Consider the following 25,572-nt stretch of genomic DNA (forward strand, 5'->3'; position numbering starts at 1 on the left):
TGTTAAACTGCGGCATGGTATCTAAGTGTGGTAGCAATATAAATCGGCATCGGTCCGGACTAGTACAAGCAGCCACACACACACACACACACACACACACACACACACACACACACACACACACACACACACACACACACACACACACACACACACACACACACACACACACACACACACACACACACACACACACACACACACACACACACACGTCGCTATATAATGTCATATGTTTTTGGTGACCCTTCCCTGATTTCCTCTGTCCCATGCTCCCATTTAATAAATGACCTGTCCCTATTACTGCATAAACAGACACTTTCCTAATGACAGTGAGATTGACGAGCCACACATTGGAGTGAGAATATCTCCCCCCATTCCCTCCACTAGCCCATAGCTGTTATAGTTGTGACTGCAATGCCAGAATGTATTTGGCAGCTCCAGTGGGTGTGAGTGGAGTTGACAGTGCAATGACACAAGGGAACTAAGGCTGTGATTGGTGGGTGCATGTGTTTAGGTCCCAGGGTTTCATACCTTCACATGTCAATACTTCTCAGCCACAGACTGTAAGAGTTTATGTTTTCAAAATTTCTGACAAAATGAACACTGCATAATTGACCTAACCGCTCATTTCCTGGCCAGTAAGTGGCAGGAGGGAGGGGCGTTTCATTACAAAATTCTATCATGAGATCAATGCGTAAAACCAAAGAGAGTGAAAGTGTGTTGTAAACCCACAAATAAAAAACATGCCAATGCTGTAATGCAGACAGGAGCACAAGGAGACTCACGTAGAGTCACCTAAAATTCCATATGTCAAGAGTAGACGGTAGCCAGCATGCCGATAAATACTACAAGATATCAACATGGCAGCAGCTTGTCACTATCACATATCAACAAACTCCCAATCAATGACCACATCCATTCATTGACAAACTACTTTCACCAGAGTCAGATGCTGCTGGAGAACAAACTACTAGTGTATGTGGGAACTAGAGATCTGTTATAACTGGACAATAAAACTAGTCATTCAGTTATTGATATAATTTCATGAAGAACTACAAATCTCCTTAATAAAAGCCTGCTATTTTCTAAACACACCATAGGTGTCCTTTCAACGATTAAAAAGATATTTTTTGTGAAAAATCCAATGGATTAGGCACAACCAACGCACTTATGAGGCATTCTCCATGGCACTGTAGTCAGTAGTTTGAAACCGTCTTCACAATAGTTTGAGAACAAGTTTGAGTTTGAGAGAGAAAAAACATCTTGTGGCAAACTGTTCAGCTCCCCGATTTTTATTGGGTATGTTTTGTTGCAAATAAAATATGTTGTGTCCCTAACAAAGACTCCCAGGTGAGTGCCCAGGTCTCCTGCAGCCGACTCGGATGTTTTACTGGGGCATCATAGCATCCTCCCCTACACGGATGTAGCTGGGGGGTGAACGCTAACTGCTGAACGCTTCCTTGTTGACAACAGAAAGATCTCAACCTGTACCTTGTGTTTCATATTAATCCAAGTTCATGGTCACTCGCTCTCGGTCACAGATTCCCATGTCACTGTTTTTATAAAATAATCCAATCTCCATAAAATCATCAATCCAGAAACATTATTAACAAACACAAAAACAGATGTACATTGATCACTGATGTATGAACAATGAAGAGAGAAACGTTCATACAGTACTTAAACTATTTCAACTGATTTTTGTCCACTCGTTTAGCCATGACTCAACAAATACTGTGAAACACCATCACCAGCCATCTCCGGTCATCACAGTGGTGATCAGTAACACAATTACTGAAACACAGAGATGCTATGACATGCTAATATACATAGATCAGACTGATGAGAAAATACAACTCTTATCACCATGACAACATCGCCAAAAGATACAAATGTCATATGAGAATTAATTACTGGATGGAAAACTGAATTATTTACAGAATGACTTGTAATACAATATAATTACACATTAGTATAACTACTTTGTATTCATGAACAACTGAAAAACAATTTAATGCATGAACAAAAACATGCATAAGTCTCATAAACCAGATGCCATGCACTGACATGACATGAAGGTAGGAGCAGTCAAAATATGAGGTAGCACAGCTGCACTTATATTTACTCACTAATGATTAGTTTTTTCACATGCATAAACTTCTTTAAATTTACAGATTTAGTAAACATTTTGGGGGGCATTTTAAATATTTGTCAAGCATCATACTGAGACTGGCAAGGCCTGATTGACATTACAAGCAATGGAAAAAGGTATGATAATGACATCTATGATGTAAGGATACAAATATATTTGTGAATGACGCAAGAAGCAGCCAATGAGATGAGCTGAAAGTGATGTCAGTGTGCTATTGACGTGCAATATGTGAACTATTGATCAGTAGCAGCTACAGCCACCATGTGATATGGGACAATATATCACTGTTATGTATGACAGTTATCACCTAGTGATGTTGGGCATTGATTTTACAAGCATTATACAACTGTTCACGGTTTAAGGTCAGTGACACTGACGACCAAAAGGGTTACTGAAATGAAAAGCAATAAAATTTGCAGTTTTCACACTAAAATAATATAAATAGTGACAGTAATTCTAATGGAAACTTCAAAAGAGCACAACAACAAAGACTTCATGAAATGCTTTACCGTTGAAGAGCTATTCTGAAATCAGTTCTATTTAGATTTGGTTGGTTTGCTGTTTACGCTGCACTCAGCAAATATTTCAGCTTTATGATGGCGGTCTGTAAATACTCAAGTCTGGACCAGACAATCGAGTGATTGATATCATGAGCATCGATCTACGCATTTTGGATACAATGACATGCATCAGCAAAGTCATCGAGCTTGATCACATGATCCCATTAGTCGCCTCTTACGACAAGCATAATTGCCTTTTACAGCAAGCATGGGTTGCTGAAGACCTATTCTACCCCGAATCTTCACGGATTAGCTCAATTTAGAGCACAGGTCACACAAGTCTAAAGATTTGTACACAGTACACGCCGTGAAAGTGGTTAAAGAATTGAGGACATTACACAGTGGTAAAACATTTGTTACACGGTAGAAAAACATGTGAACAAAGTGCAGCGATAGAAACTAACAGTTTCAGTCCCCTAGTCCTTATTATGATAACATACAGCCAAATCCTTAAAAATGGCCAATTTCTATGAGTCCATATGATACCTTTACTATTAGGCAGTTTGGTAAGGACTATAGGACTAGTGCCCATATCTTAGGCTGCAGTGCTTAAACATTTGTACACAGTGCTTAAACAATTGTACACAGTACTTAAATGTTAATCAAGCACTGTCAGCAGTAGCAGGTGTTAATGATGATGTTCAGGCTGCCAGTGAACCACTGACACGCAGCTGGTGAGGTAAAGTGTTCCACCAGGAAGACAGAGCCCCGGCATGCAGTGCTAGTACTACTACCAGACAGTGTTGTGACCAGGATGTGTAGAAGCAACAGCATGACCAGCAGAGCCGCCACAACCACGACCTCACTCACCACAATCCACCATCTTCCTCATACCTCAAGACTTCTATCTACATAAAAACAGCTGGCCAAATGATGGTTACAGATCAAACATTAAACATGCTAAAAGAGTTAGAAAGTACGTGCAACTGTACACGTCTTGTGTCCTTACATCTCACTACAACCGTACACACGTCTTGTGTCCTTACATCACACTACAACTGTACACACGTCTTGTGTCCTTACATCTCACTACAACTGTACACACGTCTTGCGTCCTTACATCACACTACAACTGTACACACGTCTTGCGTCCTTACATCTCACTACAACAGTACACGTCTTGTGTCCTTACATCACACTACAACAGTACACACGTCCTGTGTCCTTACATCACACTACAACTGTACACACGTCTTGTGTCCTTACATCTCACTACAACTATACACACGTCTTGTGTCCTTACATCACACTACAACTGTACACACGTCTTGTGTCCTTACATCTCACTACAACTGTACACACTCTTGTGTCCTTACATCTCACTACAACTGTACACACGTCTTGTGTCCTTACATCACACTACAACTGTACACACGTCTTGTGTCCTTACATCACACTGCAACTGTACACGTCTATTGTCCTTACATCTCACTACAACTGTACACGTCTTTTGTCCTTACATCTCACTACAACTGTACACACGTCTTGTGTCCTTACATCTCACTACAACTGTACACACGTCTTGTCTCCTTACATCTCACTACAACTGTACACACGTCTTGTGTCCTTACATCTCACTACAACTGTACACACGTCTTGTGTCCTTACATCACACTGGAACTCTACACACGTTTTGTGTCCTTACATCTCACTACAACTGTACACACGTCTTGCGTCCTTACATCTCACTACAACTGTACACACGTCTTGTGTCCTTACATCTCACTACAACTGTACACACGTCTTGTGTCCTTACATCACACTGCAACTGTACACACGTCTTGTGTCCTTACATCTCACTACAACTGTACACACGTCTTGTGTCCTTACATCTCACTACAACTTCACACACGTCTTGTGTCCTTACATCACACTGCAACTGTACACACGTCTTGTCTCCTTACATCTCACTACAACTGTACACGTCTTGTGTCCTTACATCTCACTGCAACTGTACACACGTCTTGTCTCCTTACATCTCACTGCAACTGTACACACGTCTTGTCTCCTTACATCTCACAACAACTGTACACACGTCTTGTCTCCTTACATCTCACTACAACTGTACACACGTCTTGTCTCCTTACATCTCACTGCAACTGTACACACGTCTTGTGTCCTTACATTTCACTAAAACTGTACACACGTCTTGTGTCCTTACATCTCACTGCAACTGTACACACGTCTTGTGTCCTTACATCTCACTACAACTGTACACACGTTTTGTGTCCTTACATCACACTGCAACTGTACACACGTCTTGTGTCCTTACATCTCACTAAAACTGTACACGTGTCTTGTGTCCTTACATCTCACTGCAACTGTACACACGTGTTGTGTCCTTACATCTCACTACAACTGTACACGTCTTGTGTCCTTACATCTCACTACAACTGTACACGTCTTGTGTCCTTACATCTCACTACAACTGTACACGTCTTGTGTCCTTACATCTCACTACAACTGTACACACGTCTTGTGTCCTTACATCTCACTACAACTGTACACGTCTTGTGTCCTTACATCTCACTACAACTGTACACACGTCTTGTGTCCTTACATCTCACTACATCTGTACACACGTCTTGTGTCCTTACATCACACTGCAACTGTACACACGTCTTGTGTCCTTACATCTCACTACAACTGTACACACGTCTTGTGTCCTTACATCTCACTACAACTGTACACACGTCTTGTGTCCTTACATCACACTGCAACTGTACACACGTCTTGTGTCCTTACATCTCACTACAACTGTACACGTCTATTGTCCTTACATCTCACTACAACTGTACACGTCTTTTGTCCTGACATCACACAATACTCGAACCAGACTCGAGTACCCGTAGTTCAATGTTGTTTGTAATGCTTTTGCGAATAAAAGGTCATCAAACATCTATTGATCTATTCTAAGGTATTATTAATCCGCTTAAGATTATACAATCCAAACGCCCCTTACGTTAAAGTTGATTGTTTTTTGGCTTTTGTGCTGTCGCTGCCGGCAAGAGAAATGCTCGTGTTTAAAACTTAGATGCTTTTTCATGGAACTCGTCAAACTACCTGCGTAGCTCAAACATATGCCACAGAGACGGCATTTGGTCTTTCTCTTTGTGTCATCAAGGTCAAAATACGCCCAAACATTTGAACGTTTGTCCGCTTTGTCGTCCATTTTGAAGTGACTTACGAGTTACGAAAGGCGATTAGAGTTATCTCCCCTGAATGGGTACTCGAGTCCTGAAAATTGGACTCGAGTCAAAAACTACCCGACCCGTTATCGGGTACTCGAATACCCGTCACAACCCTACACACCAGGGTGCATTAGCAGGGTGCATCACCAGCTGTTCACCAATCACCCTGATTAGCAGGGTGCGTCACCAGCTTGTCACCAATCACCCTGATTAGCAGGGTGCGTCACCAGCTTGTCACCAATCACCCTGATTAGCAGGGTGCGTCACCAGCTGTTCACCAATCACCCTGATTAGCAGGGTGCGTCACCAGCTTGTCACCAATCACCCTGATTAGCAGGGTGCGTCACCAGCTGTTCACCAATCATCCTGATTAGCAGGGTGCGTCACCAGCTGTTCACCAATCACCCTGATTAGCAGGGTGCTTCACCAGCTTGTCACCAATCACCCTGATTAGCAGGGTGCTTCACCAGCTTGTTACCAATCACCCTGATTAGCAGGGTGCGTCACCAGCTGTTCACCAATCATCCTGATGAGCAGGGTGCGTCACCAGCCTGTCACCAATCATCCTGATTAGCAGGGTGCGTCACCAGCTCGTCACCAATCACCCTGATTAGCAGGGTGCGTCACCAGCCTGTCACCAATCACCCTGATTAGCAGGATTCATCACCAGCTCGTCACCAATCATCCTGATTAGCAGGGTGCGTCACCAGCTCGTACCCAATCACCCTGATTAGCAGGGTGCGTCACCAGCTCGTACCCAATCACCTAATCTAATTCTAACCAGCTAACTGAATCAGTGACAGGGTCAGGTAACCAAAGCTAGTAAAAAAAATACAGAAAAACACAAGATGTCTAAAAATATTAATAACCCAAATAAACTTCATTGTTCATAAATGGTACAGAGATAAATACTGCTTCCAATAATTCAAGAGTTAATGCGAGTTTTGAGATACCTGAACAATGTTTGGCATGTACACCAGGTCTCAAGGATGAGGAAGATCAACTTGAAAGTACTCCTAGTTTCTACTTCCAAAAGAATTTCAAGTGCACATTTGTAATCTATTAATCTGACATACTGTATTTCCTTGTTTAACAATAACATAACGAGAACAAAGATCACTTCCCCTATGATGACAGTAATTTCTCTGAAACTGTTCACGATGACAAAGATGACTGATACAAGTCCTGACCTGCTTCACGTCTGCCTGTACAGGGATGGCTTGAATTATTGACTTGGAACACAATTAATGCTACAGAAGGACTGACATTCATTGACCATGGATAACAAAAATATATATGAATGTAATTAATTGTCAATTGCTGTGCTTTTGCATTATTGTGATTATGGCTCAGGTGTGAAGAGTGCAGCTAACTGTCTACATGGATCTCTGTGTAACATGCCTTTAGTTTGAATGTGCCTTGCATAACAGACTGCTGAAACCTAAATCTGTTTAATTATTGTAAGCATTTGAACAGATGTTGTGCCAGTGTTGTGCAAATGATGCACAAGTGCACACTCTAAGTGCAAAATTACACTGCAGCAGTAACTAGGCCAGCCCAAAGCCTCCCTGCAATGTCTGCACATCCTGCTGATGGCTTATGTAGATTACAAACTGCATTCTCACTGAAACACTGACTACATCATCAACAGCCAATCAAAAGAGTTCTTTCATCACAACCAACCAATCAGACTACACTTGTGCACTCAGCCCTAAAGTGAAAACTGTGATGTCAGCATATAGCAGCCAATCAAGTGACAGGACAGCCCTGAGTGAGGATAATGAAATGCATGGAGTCTTCCCAGCTGATCTCAGCCACTACAGCTAGAGCAAGCTGAACACCAAGCTCACATATTTTCACAACCAACCCCCAAAAAAGAAACTAAAAACAATTCAGGAAAAGAATTGTGCAGATTCAATGTGTGATCACACAAATAACACTCAATAAACGAGAACTGCAGGAAGGGTAGAACTACTGCAGAAAATGGTGTTCACCAGTTATTTAGGTCACTCTAATTGTGAGTCTGTGGAGAGACGAGGCTAGCCAGCAGTGTTGGTTTTCACACCTACTTGCTTAAAAATCACTTTGGTTATGTCAGCACGAGGCCAAGCTATCCTCATGCAGCTATAACAACCTGCACAATAAGTGCACACTCATGTGACAAGGGATACCTCCACTGGAGTATGCAGTCCCCACGATGACTGATGTCTTGTTTTAATTTCTTATAAGGAAGTAGAATATTTCTATGCTGTCATATCCAAAAATGCACTTTAACTTGAAACAAACATGGCACTGATAGTGGTGAGTAAGTGAGTAGGCATTGCTTAATGCCGCATCAGTAATTTTGCAGCTATTCGCGGTGAATCCACATTTTCTAAAACAATATGAGGAATGTCAAGTGGTTTTTGACTACTACTAAAACCCTTGTGACATTCTAGGAAATTCATTTTCTTGTCTCACAGTCTCTACATGGCTGCAATGTTGTTGACGTGGCAGTAAAATTGAAGCTAAATCTTAACCCACTCATTCTCATCATGCTCATATTACAAATAAGCCTGAAGGCAACAGTTACCTTCAGATATAAAATATATTGATTAATCCTATTACCAGATCACACTGATTCCACACAAATATGACACACATGTTGGATGCATAGTTTGACCACAATGATTCTACACAAATATGACACACATGTTGGATGCATAGTTTGACCACAGTGATTCTACACAAATATGACACACATGTTGGATGCATAGTTTGACCACAATGATTCCACACAAATATGACACACATGTTGGATGCATAGTTTGACCACAGTGATTCTACACGAACATGACACACATGTTGGGTGCATAGTTTGACCACATTGATTCTACACGAACATGACACACGTTTGATGCATAGTTTGACCACAGTGATTCTACACGAACATGACACACATGTTGGGTGCATAGTTTGACCACAATGATTCTACACGAACATGGCACACATGTTGGATGCATAGTTTGACCACAGTGATTCTACACGAACATGACACACATGTTGGGTGCATAGTTTGACCACAATGATTCTACACAAATATGACACACATGTTGGATGCATAGTTTGACCACAATGATTCTACACGAACATGACACACGTTTGATGCATAGTTTGACCACAATGATTCTACACAAATATGACACACATGTTGGATGCATAGTTTGACCACACTGATTCTACACAAATATGACAAACATGTTGGATGCATAGTTTGACCACAGTGCAGTACAACATGCATCAATACATCTCCAAGACCTAGAAGCCATACAAACAAGGTACCAGTGAGGAATAAAAAATAAACTTAACATGTATCTATTTATATCAATCACGTCTGACATTATGCTGAAATGTCGTATGAATCCTAAAGACAATATTTGTGTAGAACCTATAACACATAACTGAGGTTTCCCATTCCTTTTTCCTTCTCTAAAGCTTGTAAACTGACACTTATTATCATTATTATCTTCAGTTTGGAATAAGAAAGGAACGAGGGTACCATCTTGCTGTGTGCAAAGTCTAGAGCGATGGTTCCATGTTGTTCATCTACATTTGGGATGAGCTCATTCAGGGACCTAGGACCCACAACACTGGAGCAGATAGCTGCAGTACACAAAGCACTGGATGAATGCCTTCATCAATAAGTCTCAGAAGTAGACCAGCCACACTGGGCTGCAGAGTCAGATAGTCAGCAGGACATATTCCCATTCATAGTGCCAGAACGACTGAAACAGATCCGTGACAGCCAGGATACAAACTGTTTCCATGGAAATGACATATGTAAAAATAATACCTAATCAGCAGCACATCATTGTGTGCAAACATTTCTGAAGAAACAGTCTTGTTAGTAGATGAACTATCCAAAGTGAACTAACAGCTCTGTCACTGGCATCTCAGAATGAACTGTTGGAGCTAATGGATGCCACGTTATGGATGAACATGACGCACACTCAAAAACCAAACAGCCAGGGTAGACACCACTGGTCAAATACAACTGGGCCATAACACATGTTGGACAAGAGGCTTATTCAGAGCAACCAGATTACAGGAGACAACAACTAGTCCAACTAGATTTTCACTAGTCTCGGACTAGCAGACAAAGGCGGTGTCTTTCCCTTAATGTGCTGTCTGTTACATATTCTGTCATGTTCATTGTTGTCATGCCCACCGCTTGACCCCTACTGATGATGGTAATCCAGAACACTGCACCTGATTGATGTCCCTCAAATGTCACTGGGACAGTGGAGGTCAGTCAGGGACAACTTTTGTCCGCATATCACGTCACACCATGGATAAGTAACTGGATGTTGGGGACTGTTTAATCGCACAGAAACTTCACAATTACGGCCACTTGAAACTCAACTTAGCGTCAACTTAGTATGACTGGTCTGGTGCTAACTGATGAACGCCAACATATCTGTCTGTCGCTGTGACCATACTGATAACACTAAGGCCTATCACACCTTCAAACAAAGTAACTCTACTTTCTTGGACAGTTTTCAAAATTAAGCATGCATGCATCAGTGTTTTAACTTTGATAAATTTAGGGTGCAACTAGCTTTTCACGTCAACATGCACCTGGTTCAGGTTTTACATTCAAGTTCGTTAAACCGCCCCTTGCATCAAACATTGGTACGAATCGTACAATGTGGTACATCATATAAGTATAATTATTTCCTATATTTCAGTCACCATCAACCACTCACAAGAATAGAAACATTGTGTACACATTAATGTAGCTAGGATCCATCTAGACATTCTCATGGGCTGAAATTCAGCCCCTTGTCTTCCAAATTGGAATATCCCATTTCAGTTTATCATACATTTTGATTGAATATGTTACATCTTTGTATATGTGTCCTAGTTTGACATCACTGCATTGACTGCTTCAGGACCTCTGAATGTAAGAACATAAGAATACAGAAATACTCTATAATTTGGTACAAAAAGATGAGTTGTTTTCTCCAATTTCCACGCTACATGTATTTAGTTGAAATTCCCAGATACATCTCTATGTAGGGAGACTCGTTTGGTCTGGGAACATTGCAAATGAAAGAGTTCTACAATGTTGAGTGAAGCTCTGAAATATTGTCAACACTTACGTTCTGAATGGTCTTCCCTCATGTGATTGGTTCTCTCTGCTGGGGCGGCTTCCTTCGGGTGCTCATTCACTGGTAACACTGGCAACAGCGTGGATGCTGTTGGGTGCACGGCTCCAGCGTGGTAACTTGACCCCTGCTGTTGACCAGCATTTGGTGTAGCTTGGTGCAGCTGTTGTTGCAGGGTGGTATGTGCTTGGCTGACAACTGTATTCTGGGAAAGGGTGTTATGGGATACACTTACACTCGCCCGACTGGTCAGCTCCATCGGAACGTTAGAATGTGCATCGTGGGCACGTTCCTGCATCCCATGATGCAACTGTTGTTCATATTCCTGGTGTGAGGGTCGAGGTAGTCTCCCACCATTGATATGATCAGGCAATATGGCAACATGTCTATCAGCCACATGGTCCATGGAGTGACTCTTTCCTGAAACCATGACAGAATAGTTCCTCACCCCAGTCTCAGAATATGCCCTCTGTTCCCTCCCTGCATGTGCCTGTTGCTGAGACACTGTCACAAATGCCGTTTCCCTGGCCATCTCAGCATTGTGGGCAGCAAGACGCTGCTGAATTGTCGAAGTGAGAATCGAACATGCACCGGTTGGATACAAATTCTGTCTTGTATGTGCAGAATGTGAAGAATGTTGATCTGGTGTCTTTGGGGGCTGAATTTCAATTCCCGAATCTTCACTCACAATGGAGTCCTGTCGAGTAGCAATGGACAAACTCCTGGGTTTGGGCAAGACGTTAGGGTCAATGACATTAATCTTCGGCTGGAAGGCAGATGGGCCACCTGAAGATGGAGGAAATCTTGGTGTGACTGGGGATACATGTTCAGACGAGGTGCTGGACTTGGAGGTGCCAGCACTCCATGATCGGGAGGGCGAGGTAATGAAGCCAGGGTTCTGGGGGTTGGTATGCGGGGAGATGGGGGTGAATGATGTTGACCCACTTCTGTAGATGGCGGAACCTGGGGGTGATTGGGCTGACAGACGTGGCGAGATGGGTGTCTGCGGTGTCGGAGAGAAGGCTGGTGTCGTTGACCGAGAGTTGCCCAATGAGACTAACATATTGGCTGCCTCCTTCTCATCCATATCAAACTGATGCTGTAGCAGTCTGTCATGTTCAGATTCACCTTCTCTTGATTGGTCTGTCCACTGAATCTGGCCTTCTTTCATCTCCCCTTTCCGACACCCAGGGAAAGTTGGAGCTTGACGAAGACTCTTGCCTTTCAGTGATAAATGTCTTGAACAAAAACCTCGCCTCTGAGACTCTTTTGTACACCCTTCTTTAGAGCACAACCTTCTCCATTGCTTTCCATTGAATTTTTTCCGTATTCCATTAGGAGTGGACACAACATCACCTTTCTTGTATTTTGTTGTCAGGGGAGATCGAGGAGTACTCGACCGACTACTCTCTGTGGATTGGGCACTCCGACTGCGTGCAGATTCACGTTTTTTAGGAGGCTGCTTATTGCGTTCCCGTCCATTCTGTGAACGAGCACCTGGTGTTGCACTGCCTGATCTAGGTGTACTCATTCCAGAAGAGTCAAAGCTCAGATTCTCCGCTGTCATTTCATCTTCAGACGAGTCATTTTTATCAAAGCTTGCTATACTAGCAACGCTTGATGCAGGCCTCTCTATTCTATAGACTCCTCCACCAGGGATGGGCTGATACATGTGCTCCGGCTCGGAGAAGTTGTCCTCCATATCCTCATACCATGGAGGCTGGAGGAGCCGAATGTTGGCCCGAGTCACCCAGCAGTCTTCAGGCTTGTTCTCGGGTTTGTTGTCCAAGTGTATTTTATACATAACAGGTGCATTTTTCTTTTCCATCACAAAACCTTCATAGAAAACATTTTCTTCAGAACTGATTCTCACACACACTTTAGTTCCTATGGAAACCAGCATCCCCATCGGGGAGTTGTCTGATATGATGTCACACAATGGGGCATTCAAGATGTCGTTGTAATAGATTAAAGTCTTATCATCAAAGCAGATTCCAATGTGTCGATTCTGACGAATCTGCTTCACAACACCAGGCTGGAAAACAGTCTCCCTTTTAGCAAGAACACGTTGATTCTTCCATTCATTTAAGTCAATAGCAGGTCGTTTTGGTGGAGGTGACACCACAAGTTCAGGCTCAATATCATTTGCTTTACGTTTTTTGGGAGGCTTGGCTATTGCTCTGACGACCTGCAGCTCAGTTGGAGACTTCTCGATACCTGAATCACCAGGAGTATCCACAGGCTCTGGTTTGGGCATGTTGCTGGGGGTGACGGGCAAGCTGGTGGCCAGTGACACAGAAGACGAGGGCTTCGCCATTTCAGAGGCTGCCTCCTGATCAAGCTCCATACCAACTTTCTTCCCAGCCCGAGGTGTGCGTGTACTTTTAAGACTTGCTGCAGGAGTTTGCTTCTTTGCCTCAGACTCTTTGCCAGCATTCCTCTGACTTTGGCGTTTGGCCGTCTGCTCCATTTGTTCGTCTTTGCCTTTTGTTTCTACTTCAGTGTTGTTCTCCTGAATGGGAGACTCCTCAGGAACAGGGGCTGGGCTTTCAGATGTCTGATTGGCATTTCTGCGTCTGGATTTGGTTTGTCTGGGGCCTGTTGGTGAAGAGCTGTTAGATCGACCACGCCTGGTGCGACTGTCGCTACGTCTTGTCATCTTTTAGGCATGATCTGCAATGCACAAAAACTATCATCAAAAGTCTACACTGAATAACAGTATATTTAACATGTCATGTTGAAGAATAAGTATGTTTACACATCGCATCATTCATACTGCTGGGTAACCATGTCGAAGTGAAAGTGGAATGTTCAAGAAAAAATGACTGAAACATACCAATGAATTTGTCAACCATGTTTACTACAGCTTAAGTGTCTATTTGTTTTAGCCCCCCACTAATGAATCTATGATCGAATCAATACGATTAAAGTGTTGCGTCTCATTGTCTTCATCCATGTGTCGTACCATGTAGACTATGACAGTCTCCCCATCCCTGTGTCGTACCATGTAGACTGTGACATAGTGTCTCCCCATCCCTGTGTTGTGCCATGTACAGTGTGACACAGTGTCTCCCCATCCCTGTGTTGTGCCATGTACAGTGTGACATAGTGTCTTCCCATCCCTGTGTTGTGCCATGTACAGTGTGACATAGTGTCTCCCCATCCCTGTGTTGTGCCATGTACAGTGTGTCTCCCCATCCCTGTGTTGTGCCATGTACGCTGTGTCTCCCCATCCCTGTGTTGTGCCATGTACAGTGTGACATAGTGTCTCCCCATCCCTGTGTTGTGCCATGTACAGTGTGTCTCCCCATCCCTGTGTTGTGCCATGTACGCTGTGTCTCCCCATCCCTGTGTTGTGCCATGTACAGTGTGACATAGTGTCTCCCCATCCCTGTGTTGTGCCATGTACACTGTGTCTCCCCATCCCTGTGTTGTGCCATGTACGCTGTGTCTCCCCATCCCTGTGTTGTGCCATGTACACTGTGTCTCCCCATCCCTGTGTTGTGCCATGTACACTGTGTCTCCCCATCCCTGTGTTGTGCCATGTACACTGTGTCTCCCCATCCCTGTGTTGTGCCATGTACACTGTGACATAGTGTCTCCCCATCCCTGTGTTGTGCCATGTACACTGTGTCTCCCCATCCCTGTGTTGTGCCATGTACACTGTGTCTCCCCATCCCTGTGTTGTGCCATGTACAGTGTGACATAGTGTCTCCCCATCCCTGTGTTGTGCCACGTACGCTGTGACATAGTGTCTCCCCATCCCTGTGTTGTGCCCTGTACAGTGTGACATAGTGTCTCCCAAACCCTGTGTTGTGCCATGTACACTGTGTCTCCCCATCCCTGTGTTGTGCCATGTACACTGTGACATAGTGTCTCCCCATCCCTGTGTTGTGCCATGTACGCTGTGACATAGTGTCTCCCCATCCCTGTGTTGTGCCATGTACACTGTGACATAGTGTCTCCCCATCCCTGTGTTGTGCCATGTACACTGTGTCTCCCCATCCCTGTGTTGTGCCATGTAAGCTGTGTCCCCCCATCCCTGTGTTGTGCCATGTACGCTGTGTCTCCCCATCCCTGTGTTGTGCCATGTACAGTGTGTCTCCCCATCCCTGTGTTGTGCCATGTAGTGTGACATAGTGTGTCCCCATCCCTGTGTTGTGCCATGTACACTGTGACAGAGTGTTTCCCCATCCCTGTGTTGTGCCATGTACACTGTGACATAGTGTCTCCCAATCCCTGTGTTGTGCCATGTACACTGTGTCTCCCCATCCCTGTGTTGTGCCATGTACACTGTGTCTCCCCATCCCTGTGTTGTGCCATGTACGCTGTGTCTCCCCATCCCTGTGTTGTGCCATGTACGCTGTGTCTCCCCATCCCTGTGTTGTGCCATGTAGTGTGACATAGTGTCTCCCCATCCCTGTGTTGTGCCATGTACACTGTGACATAGTGTCTCCCCATCCCTGTGTTGTGCCATGTACACTGTGTCTCCCCATCCCTGTGTTGTGCCATGTACAGTGTGTCTCCCCATCCCTGTGTTGTGCCATGTACACTGTGTCTCCCCATCCCTGTGTTGTGCCATGTACGCTGTGTCTCCCCATCCCTGTGTTGTGCCATGTACAGTGTGTCTCCCCATCCCTGTGTTGTGACATGTACACTGTGTCTCCCCATCCCTGTGTTGTGCCATGTACAGTGTGACATAGTGTCTCCCCATCGATGGGTTGTGCCATGTACAGTGTGACATAGTGTCTCCCCATCCCTGTGTTGTGACATGTACACTGTGTCTCCCCATCCCTGTGTTGTGCCATGTACAGTGTGACATAGTGTCTCCCCATCCCTGTGTTGTACCATGTACACTGTAATGTGGTCACTGTGCTGCTTGATGAAGAACAGATCCACAGTACCACAGGATTACAATGTGCCACAGGATTACAAGGGGGTGGAGCGGTCAACGTGCCGCCTGGTGAAGAACCGATCAACAGTACCACAGGATTAAAATGGGAGTTACCATGACAGTGTAACATGATAGTGTGTCTGCAACAGCTGGGTAAGTGAACATGTTTTACAGTGGTGTTACCAACATGTAAGCTAAATACAAGGCCTTATTGTTACAGCAACATGCTGCATCATATGTGTGGCTGTGTTCCCCCTCCCCCATTACGTGAAGCCGCCGACAACATGGCCACCCTGGACTCCTACAATACAGGCAGTGGCCATTTACCTACATATTTATGAAACTACTGTCAACATACGCTTCACTTTTGTTTCACATACTGTAGAACTAACAACACAGAACCTCAATCCCTGTGGCATGGTTTCCCGAGGGTAAGGTATGACAAACGCTGTTTTGACCGATGGGATCTGAGTTAATTCACATATCAGACATATCAGATGTGTTTCCCTGTACATGTGTGACTGACTTAAAATAACAACAAATGTAAAGATAGGCAAAATATTAAAAATGAATATGAGAGTTTGGAACACAAGCCAGTTTTGGCCCAAGCTAGTATTGTAAGGAATTGTACAAACATGCGGCAAAAGATCATTATTTCACTAAACTGACAAAGGGGATGGTCGGTTATTACAACAAAACACAACAAGTTCATTTTGTCATCAGAGATTGATCAGTAGTGAAAAACATTGATGAAATCAAAACTTTTTCAATAATAGTTAGTATTTAAACAGACGTGTGCCCTATCTACAAATAATACACAAGGAGATATGGACTATCATGTAACTGCTCAGGCGTAGTACTGGACACACAAGAGATAACAATTTCACTAATTTACATATGGTTCTCAATAGGGCAGGGAGCGCTTGATATGATACGTGCATGTTTTGATCAGGCTCTAACTGGTCCAAGACTTGCAAATGTAGTTAAGAAAAACAGCTAGTTGTCAGCTATATGAACATAGGAAATTTTCATGCCAGTATTTCCAAGATTGACGTCCAGTTTATATCCATAGGTCTAATAAATATTAATCTTACCCCGTCCTTTAAGAGTGTGGAATATAATACATTATGGCCGCAACCTTTCAGTGTTTACAAATACCAACACATTACCCTATACCAACCAGTTGTTCTTTTAACTCAAGTTGATATCTATATACAGGTTATAACTAAGGTTATAACGAACTCAAAGGGACCACTAATTTTAGTTCATTATAACTGTAGTTCGTTATAAACATATATACCGCATGTATACAGCAAATGGCTGGGTTGGTTGGTTTGTTGTTTAACGTCGCACTCAGGGATATTCCAGCTATGGCAGCGATCTGTAGATAATTGAGTCTGGACAAGACAATCCAGTGATCGATATCACGAGCATCGATCCTCGCAATTGGGACACGATGACATGCATCAACCAAGTCAGCGAGTCTGACCACCCAATCCCGTTCGTCCTGTCTTACGACAAGCATAGTCACCTTTCACTTGTCGCAAAAGACTGGGACCAAAAAAATGTGGGTTACATCCGCCATTATAAGCGTGTTTGTTATAAACATAGTCTACTGTAGTTTCTGCTAAAAGATCCCTCCATTAACCCATGTTTTATCATGTTTATATTTTGTTTACATATTTTGAAACTTCTAAACATTAATCTTCATCATTGTCTGTCATGAGATAATATTCATTGAAAAGGTGTTAGTACTGTTACATTTCTGTAAATATCATGAATTTATTATTAGACATAAACGTATTCTTATATATATTAAGATAATAGACCCACACTATTTCAGATGAACCACCCATGATTTGGTCCCACACTAACCACCCCCAGTCACCTTTTCCTCATCCAGCTCACTGTCAAATAGGTCGTGTGCACTGTCACAGACAGTGGTGTTTCAAATACCTGTGTAAATACTATGAGAAGAGAACGCAACTTCTACATATATCAATAATGACAACATGACAGTTTATGCGACTGGCATCTTAAGGCGTCGCCTAAATATGGAGAAACATTTCAACAAAGAGAGCGGTCACCCTAGTTGGTTCGCCTTCGTGCAAATCGCTGACCTCGCTCAGCTATACCGATGACAACAAAATGGCTTCGCCGGTAGAGAAATATGCGACACGTTTGATCTCCAAAGTTAGGCTTAATAGTACAACAAGTTCTTATTTTGTTCACGGACATGTAACTATGATTCAATTTGAATGTTCTCAGCTCCAGAGAGACTTATGGTTCGGGCAATAATATAACTAAATTTGCCACAAATTGCGTCTTCGGTGAACGCCTTATCACGAATCGAGGACAGGCGTTTGTAACATTCCGGCAACTTTCGTGCCTTTCAGAAGGAAAGTACATCAAATTTGAGTCGAAGATTGAATAGTCAGTTAAACAGATTGTAACAGTACCGTTACGAAATGAGTCAACGATGAAGAAAAGACAACTGGTTTACCTTGAACGGTCACCATATTACTGGCAGTCTTTCTTCGAGTTGACCATTTCCACAGCACTCGAAGCTGGGAAACTGGCTTGAGCTAAAAAAGGTGAATGAGCTTATGCCCTCTCGTTTGATTGGTTCGATTGGGAGCCCAACCAGTCATGTGACCTTTCATAGATGGATTCCACTGCATTGATTGGCTACCTAATGTTGTGGCTGACATTCATCGTTTACTATCTGGGATTTACTATCAGCGAAGAGACTACCACAACAACATTATGCATTAGTGCTGCATTGTAACGTAGGTGCAAATTGCAGACATATAGTGTGCATTTATATCGAAACATATGCACATGCATATATATGCAGCAGTATCAAAAAATTACTCCTCGTGAAATCCAGGGTTATAATCCATTTATCGAACAAAGGGTTATAATGAATACGTCACGCCGAAAAGAGCCAATGAGCGCACGATCATATCCAGGGTTCTTGTCATTGGCCAATCAAATAACAGCTATGTGGGTCAACAGCTGTAAATGGAAACACGGGACGCACATTTGTGTGTATTTGTATGCAGTTACTATGAGAGTTACTACACTTGTTGGCTAGGCTCGATCCGGGCCCACGTTCTCCTGGACAGGATTGCAAAACGCAATGACTCAGTCGTATTGAGGCAGAAAGCGTGCCTCCTACGGTGATATAACATATTACATGACGTATTGCTACGTTCACAGTATTAAGCAGCGAATAAGAAATGATTACAAATCTACAAAGCGACATTTCCCAGTGTCCTGATTATTTTATCTTAAAGCTCGCTACAGTCAGAAAGATACGAACAGACGATACTATGTTGTCGACAAGCAGTTGATACACGTGTTGTGATTATTACTCCAGTTTTTAAAAAAGAACGCCAACGTCTTTGCGTATGTACCTAAATATATTGTGAAGTGGGCGTTTCTTCATAGGTTTCAACAACCTATAAACAAAGGTAGAAGTAATTATAAAACCTTTCAAACCACCAGTGCCGTGTTTGATTATAACTAAATAACAAAAATCAGATTATCTGAGAACATAAATCTCAAGGTATATACATGTATACTTTTATGTCAGACCCACGCAAACCACGTACGTACCACGGAATGTAGTTTATATTAAACATATCTATTTTTAGCGTCGAGGAAGACTTTATCGCCAAGACATTGACGCGATAGATGGAAGTAAGCGATAAACGTTAAGTCATGTTCAATGCACGAGTTTCTATAATTATACCACACACCTTCACGTAAAAGTAGGAAAAAACCTAACCGGGCTATTCAGATTGTTTAAAGCGTGAATCACAGTACGTGACTACATTCGGTGTCTCTCGTATGCTTCCGGTATGTTACGCTATTTTTAAAATGCATCAACTAGGAAGTATCCAAATGCTTTGAATATTAGTTTCAAGTAGGGAGAGTACAGACGACAGATACTTAAGAGATGTTTAAAGCCAATATTTGAGTAGAGAATACACACACTCTAAAACAGTAGGGGATATTAGAAAATAACACATGATTACAGACACATAACTCGAGTGATGGTGATGTGACAGTCAATGTCTTTGATCAAGCAATATGTATATTGATTATTGACAGAAAACATTCCTGTCAATATACATATTAAATGATTCACTCAGGCAATGTACTTATTGACTGAAATTTTCAGTCATTGACATTTTGAGGGTGTCATGTCCACTTCTCTTGCCGCGCCTGGTCAATTTCAGCTCACGTTGCGGGTGGCCGTTGATGTCGGCGAGCACGTCACCCGATCATGTCCTAGTTGTGCTCAATCAGTCGGAAATGGCTGGCCGTTGCTTTCTGGTGATGTTTTGCTGATGGATGTAAACAGCTATGATACGTACACGGTGGGCACGAGCTTTTCCGTCTTGAAAAACAAAACGTGGACTGGCATGACGCGCAAACGGCAGTACACCCATTGGCGCCAGCATACACGCATACGTTGTCTCGGTAGTACTGTCCAGTGACCATTCCTGTGGTGGTCTGGCAATTACAGTGATTCCGCCCCATATTATTACAGACCCAACCCAATGTCGCGTTACGTTGACATTCGCATGACGCCTTCAGAAAAATAAACCCGTATCCAGAAAGTCCATAGTTGGACTCATCTGATAACACAACACGAGGCTGCAGGCGATTCTCCAAGTTTCTACGCTGCAAACACAATGGGCATATCACTAGAATGTGTTGATTTGTTTAACGCGTGTACAAAATGCAGGTGGTCGCCGAGCATGCAGAAACTTGAACTCCGTTGGCTGGGCGCATGTGAACAGCGATTTCATCGAGTGTTTGGGCTCGATTTTGTAATCCTGGTTTGTTATTAATCGACCATGTGTTTTTTCATAATGGATTCATAAACACACCATGGTCATTAGATTTTATTTGTTGACCTATGGCGTCCTGTGCGGGGCCGGTCACTTTCATTTTGTGTTTGCAGAAACCTGTTGGAAAGTCTGCAAATCAGAGACCGGGGAAAATTGAACATATTGTCAACCCCTCCTCGAGTTGAAGCATTTCGAAGCCTGCTAAATAGCCCTTAGCAGGTAATCACGTTGTAGACGACGCATTCACAATCTGATCCGGTCGGCTAGAACAGATCTTCAGTAACCCATGCATTTTTGCCGTAAAAGGCGACTATGCTTGTCGTAAGAGGCGACTAACGGGATCGGATGGTCAGGCTCGCTGACTTGGTTGATGCACGCCAACTTATATACCTATTGGGTAGATCGGTCCTCAAGTCCTCATGCTGTCAATCACTGGATCCCCCCCCCCCCCCCCCCCCCCCCCCCCCCATGTTGTAGGCTGTAAAATAATCGGAGAGAGGGTTTTGAAAATGCTGGATCCACCTTTGCAGACTTAATTATTTGCAGACTGCCGTCATATAGGTGGAATATTGATGAGTGCGGCGTTATACATCAAATAAACAAACCAACAAACAAATTCGACAACAATGTCATGCGAGTAAATACTGTCTGACTAACGGTCAAGTGCAGCAATAACGGTTTGGAAAGAAAAGAGCAACAGATTGTTTTGTCACTGATTCACGCAAGTACGTCACAACGACTGATTACATTCGAAATGTGCATCTCTCATGCAAGGTGTTGACGACGGGCGTACGGGCGTATCGTGACTGAAATGAATCTGTGAGTACCACGTGATCAGATTCTGACCTCTATATGAACCGAAGTGTTGACATAATACCAAAAAATATGCCGATAACGCAAACACATGGCTTAACATACCGCTTTGACTTAAATATGTGAAATATTGCTTTATATATGTAAGAGGCGGACACAGCAACCTTGTTTACCAGAGCGTTCACTCGTCATGTCAAGATCATATGTTGACACAATAATTGGTGAAATCCGCATTAAGATTCCCGGTTACAATGGTCGCTGACAGCCGGCCTGGTGACATGGGTGAGTGTGAGTCATCGTTCCAAGATCATAACATAAATCACTGGTTTGTCTGGTCCAGACTCGATCAGTTTCAATCATATAGTTGAACTATTGCTAAATGCGGCGTTAAACAAACACAAACAAAAAGGTAGCCATTCTCTATGCCCTGCGTCGTCACGAGGCTGGAATGTCGCTAATTTCACCTGACCTACTCACTTCCATGTTGAAACAGAACGTGTGGACGGTAATATATACGCAAGCTTATGAGTTGTAAAATATTCTTTCACGAACAAAAGCGTACTATACTATTTTCTTTGTCATAATCATTGAACTAAGACCTCTATGCCCAGTGCTATGTGGCAATATGCCGATGCGACGTTATATTTAACTCGCTGGTCTCTGCATGCCAAGCCGTATGAGCCAAAACATGTCATGTACGGGCGGAACACTTCGCTGTGCAGAGTTACTTCCCTTACAGTGCACGCAAACGTTCGTCGTGGATCCAGACCCCTGACAATCCCGATCGTGCGTGTATGCATAGAGTGAGCGGGTGGGCCTGAGTGATCATACCTTTTCTTAAAGACTACTAATATGTCGAAACTTTAAATTAATAGTTTGTACCATAACGTTGTTCCTTTGGACGACGACGGGTAGAATCTCAACATGGGGTCGGGCACATGTGTCAGTGTCAAACCCGACCCGCACTGGAGCAGTGGAGGAGTCGCCCATGTCAGCAGAAGGCGTGTTTTACTGGGTACGGAACAAAGAGGGGTAATTAAGTCTCTGGTTGTCGATGTGTCTCGCGATATAATCTGAGTTAATTATATTTATGATTTGCTCAATGGAGAAAGTCGATTGTCTCTCGGATCGGTTCAAGCCGGGGCCCATCCTCGCTAAACAGCTTCGTGATCTGTGAGGCGTGAGCGCGCCAGCTATGACCTTAGTTCTCATCAATAAAACAATTAGCGTCTCATTTGTTTGTTATTCTTGTTCATTGTTTGATGTATATCAAAGAAAATCAGATATATTTTAGTCTGATGTCAATACATATATGTATTTAGATACTTCAACATGGTGATATTTATCTCCCTCTAAAACCATGACAAGTCATGTAAGAGAAGGGGAAATTTTAATTGCTCGCAGGAAATTCCGCTGTAACCCTGCCTTACCCGCCAACACAGATCATATATTACAACTAAACGAATGATAAAAACATAATTTAAAAGAACATATTTACATTATATGATAGGTGGAAATTAGAAACGAATACATCTTTCAACTTAGTATAAACATTGTTCAAATATGAATGAGATCAGACGTAATTTTAATTTTACCACCAAACTAATAATCCTGGTTTCCTTTTATAAAATACACCTATACTATGTAATATGTAATGTACAACACCGTCACAATCAGAGTGAAAAACGGATTCGACCACAAGATCAAGCTTTGACAATGATGTTGGGTGATGCAGCATCCTGTGATACCAGTAAGAGAGTTATATGTTTGACGGTGAAGCGTGCTGGCACCGTGGCAGGCGTATGCGGGCTCTTTAAACGTTTTTGCTGACCGACAGATTTTGATCCGAAACTTATGTTAACAAACTGCTCGCATGTCAAGCGACGTGCATGGGTGAGGGGGCGAACGAATGATCCCGGCGTGTAATAAACACAAGCGTTTTGCTTGGGACTTAAGCATATCTTCACTAGTATAATAATATTCACCATCTTCACAGAGGTAATGTCAGTTCAAGGGGCAATGGTGGCCAAATCGTCCGAGGCGCCGTGCCAGAAACCTATGATCGCCGACACGCCGTGACGCAGCGTTAGACCCAAGTCACTCACGTCAATACAAGAACGAGTGAAAAGTATATTTTATGTGTGCATGAATGTATAACAGTCCTTCACGAGTTATGCCCCTTCAGTGACATCTTTTGCTGTCAAGACGAAGTGATTTATAATACACGTTGAAAATGTTTTTGACATTAACTGCCCGTTTGAGCACTTGGGGATATCTGAAGAAATTAGTGACAGTCGATAAGTAAATAAATATCATCATGACCTAGTTTTTTATTGGTAATAGGGCGATGAAACTAAATCTGTCACATATCTACGACTGTATATATCTTTTTAAAGCCCCACGCTGACTAAGTATAAATGTCCCGCAAGGTGGCGGTGTTTCATTTTCGAACAGTGACCGACATAACCGAGTGTCGGGAGAAGCTTTTTGAAAACCGTACGTAAACAAGATCACCAAAGACCGTCAAACTTCCTATCAACTTGAATGTCAAACCTTGGATACCACAAATCGCTCCATACCCAGATATAAGACTATAAATTTTCTGTAGTTTTATCATAAAAAGTAGAATCGATCGTGTTTGAACGTAAGACTCGATTACAGTGGGCGGAGCGTATTAGGGGTTGCGCTATAAATAGCGATGTCGCGGACGGACAGTGTTGTGTGAAGTCCTGGAAGACAGAGCGATGGCGACAATGTGAGATCTGATTGTCCACGATGATGATGATTCAGAACGAAACAGAACTTATTCGCTCAAGGCTATGAACATAGCATCATGCGGAGTTAATATAGAGATCTAAAAAATAGACATGGCGGCACCACATACTCTCTTCCATATACAACAGTTGTGCTGTATAAATGTACAAACACAGTTTCCCCAGAGTAGGTACATTTTTACGCTGTAATAACTTGGTCATTTTAAAAACCGATGGCCGATTAATGTAATAAGAAGATAAAAAAGCTTCTTGAATCATTAAAATACACACAGTTAAACAAATAATGGTATTCATCTGCAGGATCATTTGTTGGACATAATGTACATTTTCTTTCCCTGAGAGGAATGTTCTGGCATCTACCTCTTTCAACAGGTACGCGGTGATAAGAAAGTCTGAACTGAACTAAATTGGACATTTGTTAGATAAATATTGTAGAAAAAATTCAATGACAGTATTTTCATAACTTGTCTTGCAGAATCTGCTTCTACATGATGTTTCTCGATCAGAGTTCCATTTTTGAATATATAGGTCCGAGTGTTCTTTTTTATGATGAAGCCAATGACTGTGTTGATAGACTTAGTCAGTCCACGTGTGATTATTACCTGTCCTAATTAGACTCATAAAGGAAGACATCCTTTGTTTGGTTGACTTTTTTGTCTTTTCTTCTGAAATACCAAGTTAAGGACGTTATAGATAAGACCAGATAGCTTCGAGATAATTGTAGTATAAATATCTATATATAGAGGCTTTCTTCCTGCTTTACTGTATAGCATACGTAGAGCATATGGTACTTTTCCTAACAGGTAATATTTTTCTTATGAACGTTAAGTGGATGTTTTCAATCATATGTAAGTTTTCAAAACCCAGTATTTCTGATTCGTAAGTTACGATAGCTTGAGCAGGCAGTTAATTGTCAGATTATTATGCCTAGTTCGTGACAGAATAAAAGCAATGGCTTTTGTACCCTTTTTACATAAATACTTTGTTGTATTGAATACTTTACATTTTTCAAAATTTAGTTTTAGTTTCCATCGATTGCAATAATCGGTAAATACACCGTCCTTTCTGCAGATCATCCTAAGAACAAGTTAACATCACTGTATCGTCAGCACAGAGCAAAGGGAATAACTTCACGTAGATATTTACGCGGTCATCTTCGAGTAAATTCCCATC

The 25,572-nt window shown here is 42.6% G+C and overlaps 1 protein-coding gene across 2 annotated transcripts in view; it reads right to left on the bottom strand.

Moving 5' to 3' along the window:
- Window positions 1-18,528, bottom strand: part of LOC139458330 (protein capicua homolog) — a 50,341-nt gene extending 31,813 nt beyond the window's left edge. For both annotated transcript variants that reach the window (XM_071239719.1, XM_071239718.1), the window contains exons 1-2: window positions 18,451-18,528; window positions 11,048-13,726 (exon numbers count right to left, since the gene is read on the bottom strand). In XM_071239719.1, the coding sequence (XP_071095820.1) occupies window positions 11,048-13,712 (2,665 nt within the window). In that variant the 5' untranslated portion in view covers window positions 13,713-13,726; window positions 18,451-18,528. The remainder of the gene's footprint in view (window positions 1-11,047; window positions 13,727-18,450) is intronic.
- Window positions 18,529-25,572: the final 7,044 nt, after the last annotated feature.

This window comes from Haliotis cracherodii, unplaced genomic scaffold (genome assembly GCF_022045235.1).
Source record: "Haliotis cracherodii isolate W230 unplaced genomic scaffold, xgHalCrac1.p SCAF_12, whole genome shotgun sequence".
NCBI lineage: Eukaryota > Metazoa > Mollusca > Gastropoda > Lepetellida > Haliotidae > Haliotis > Haliotis cracherodii.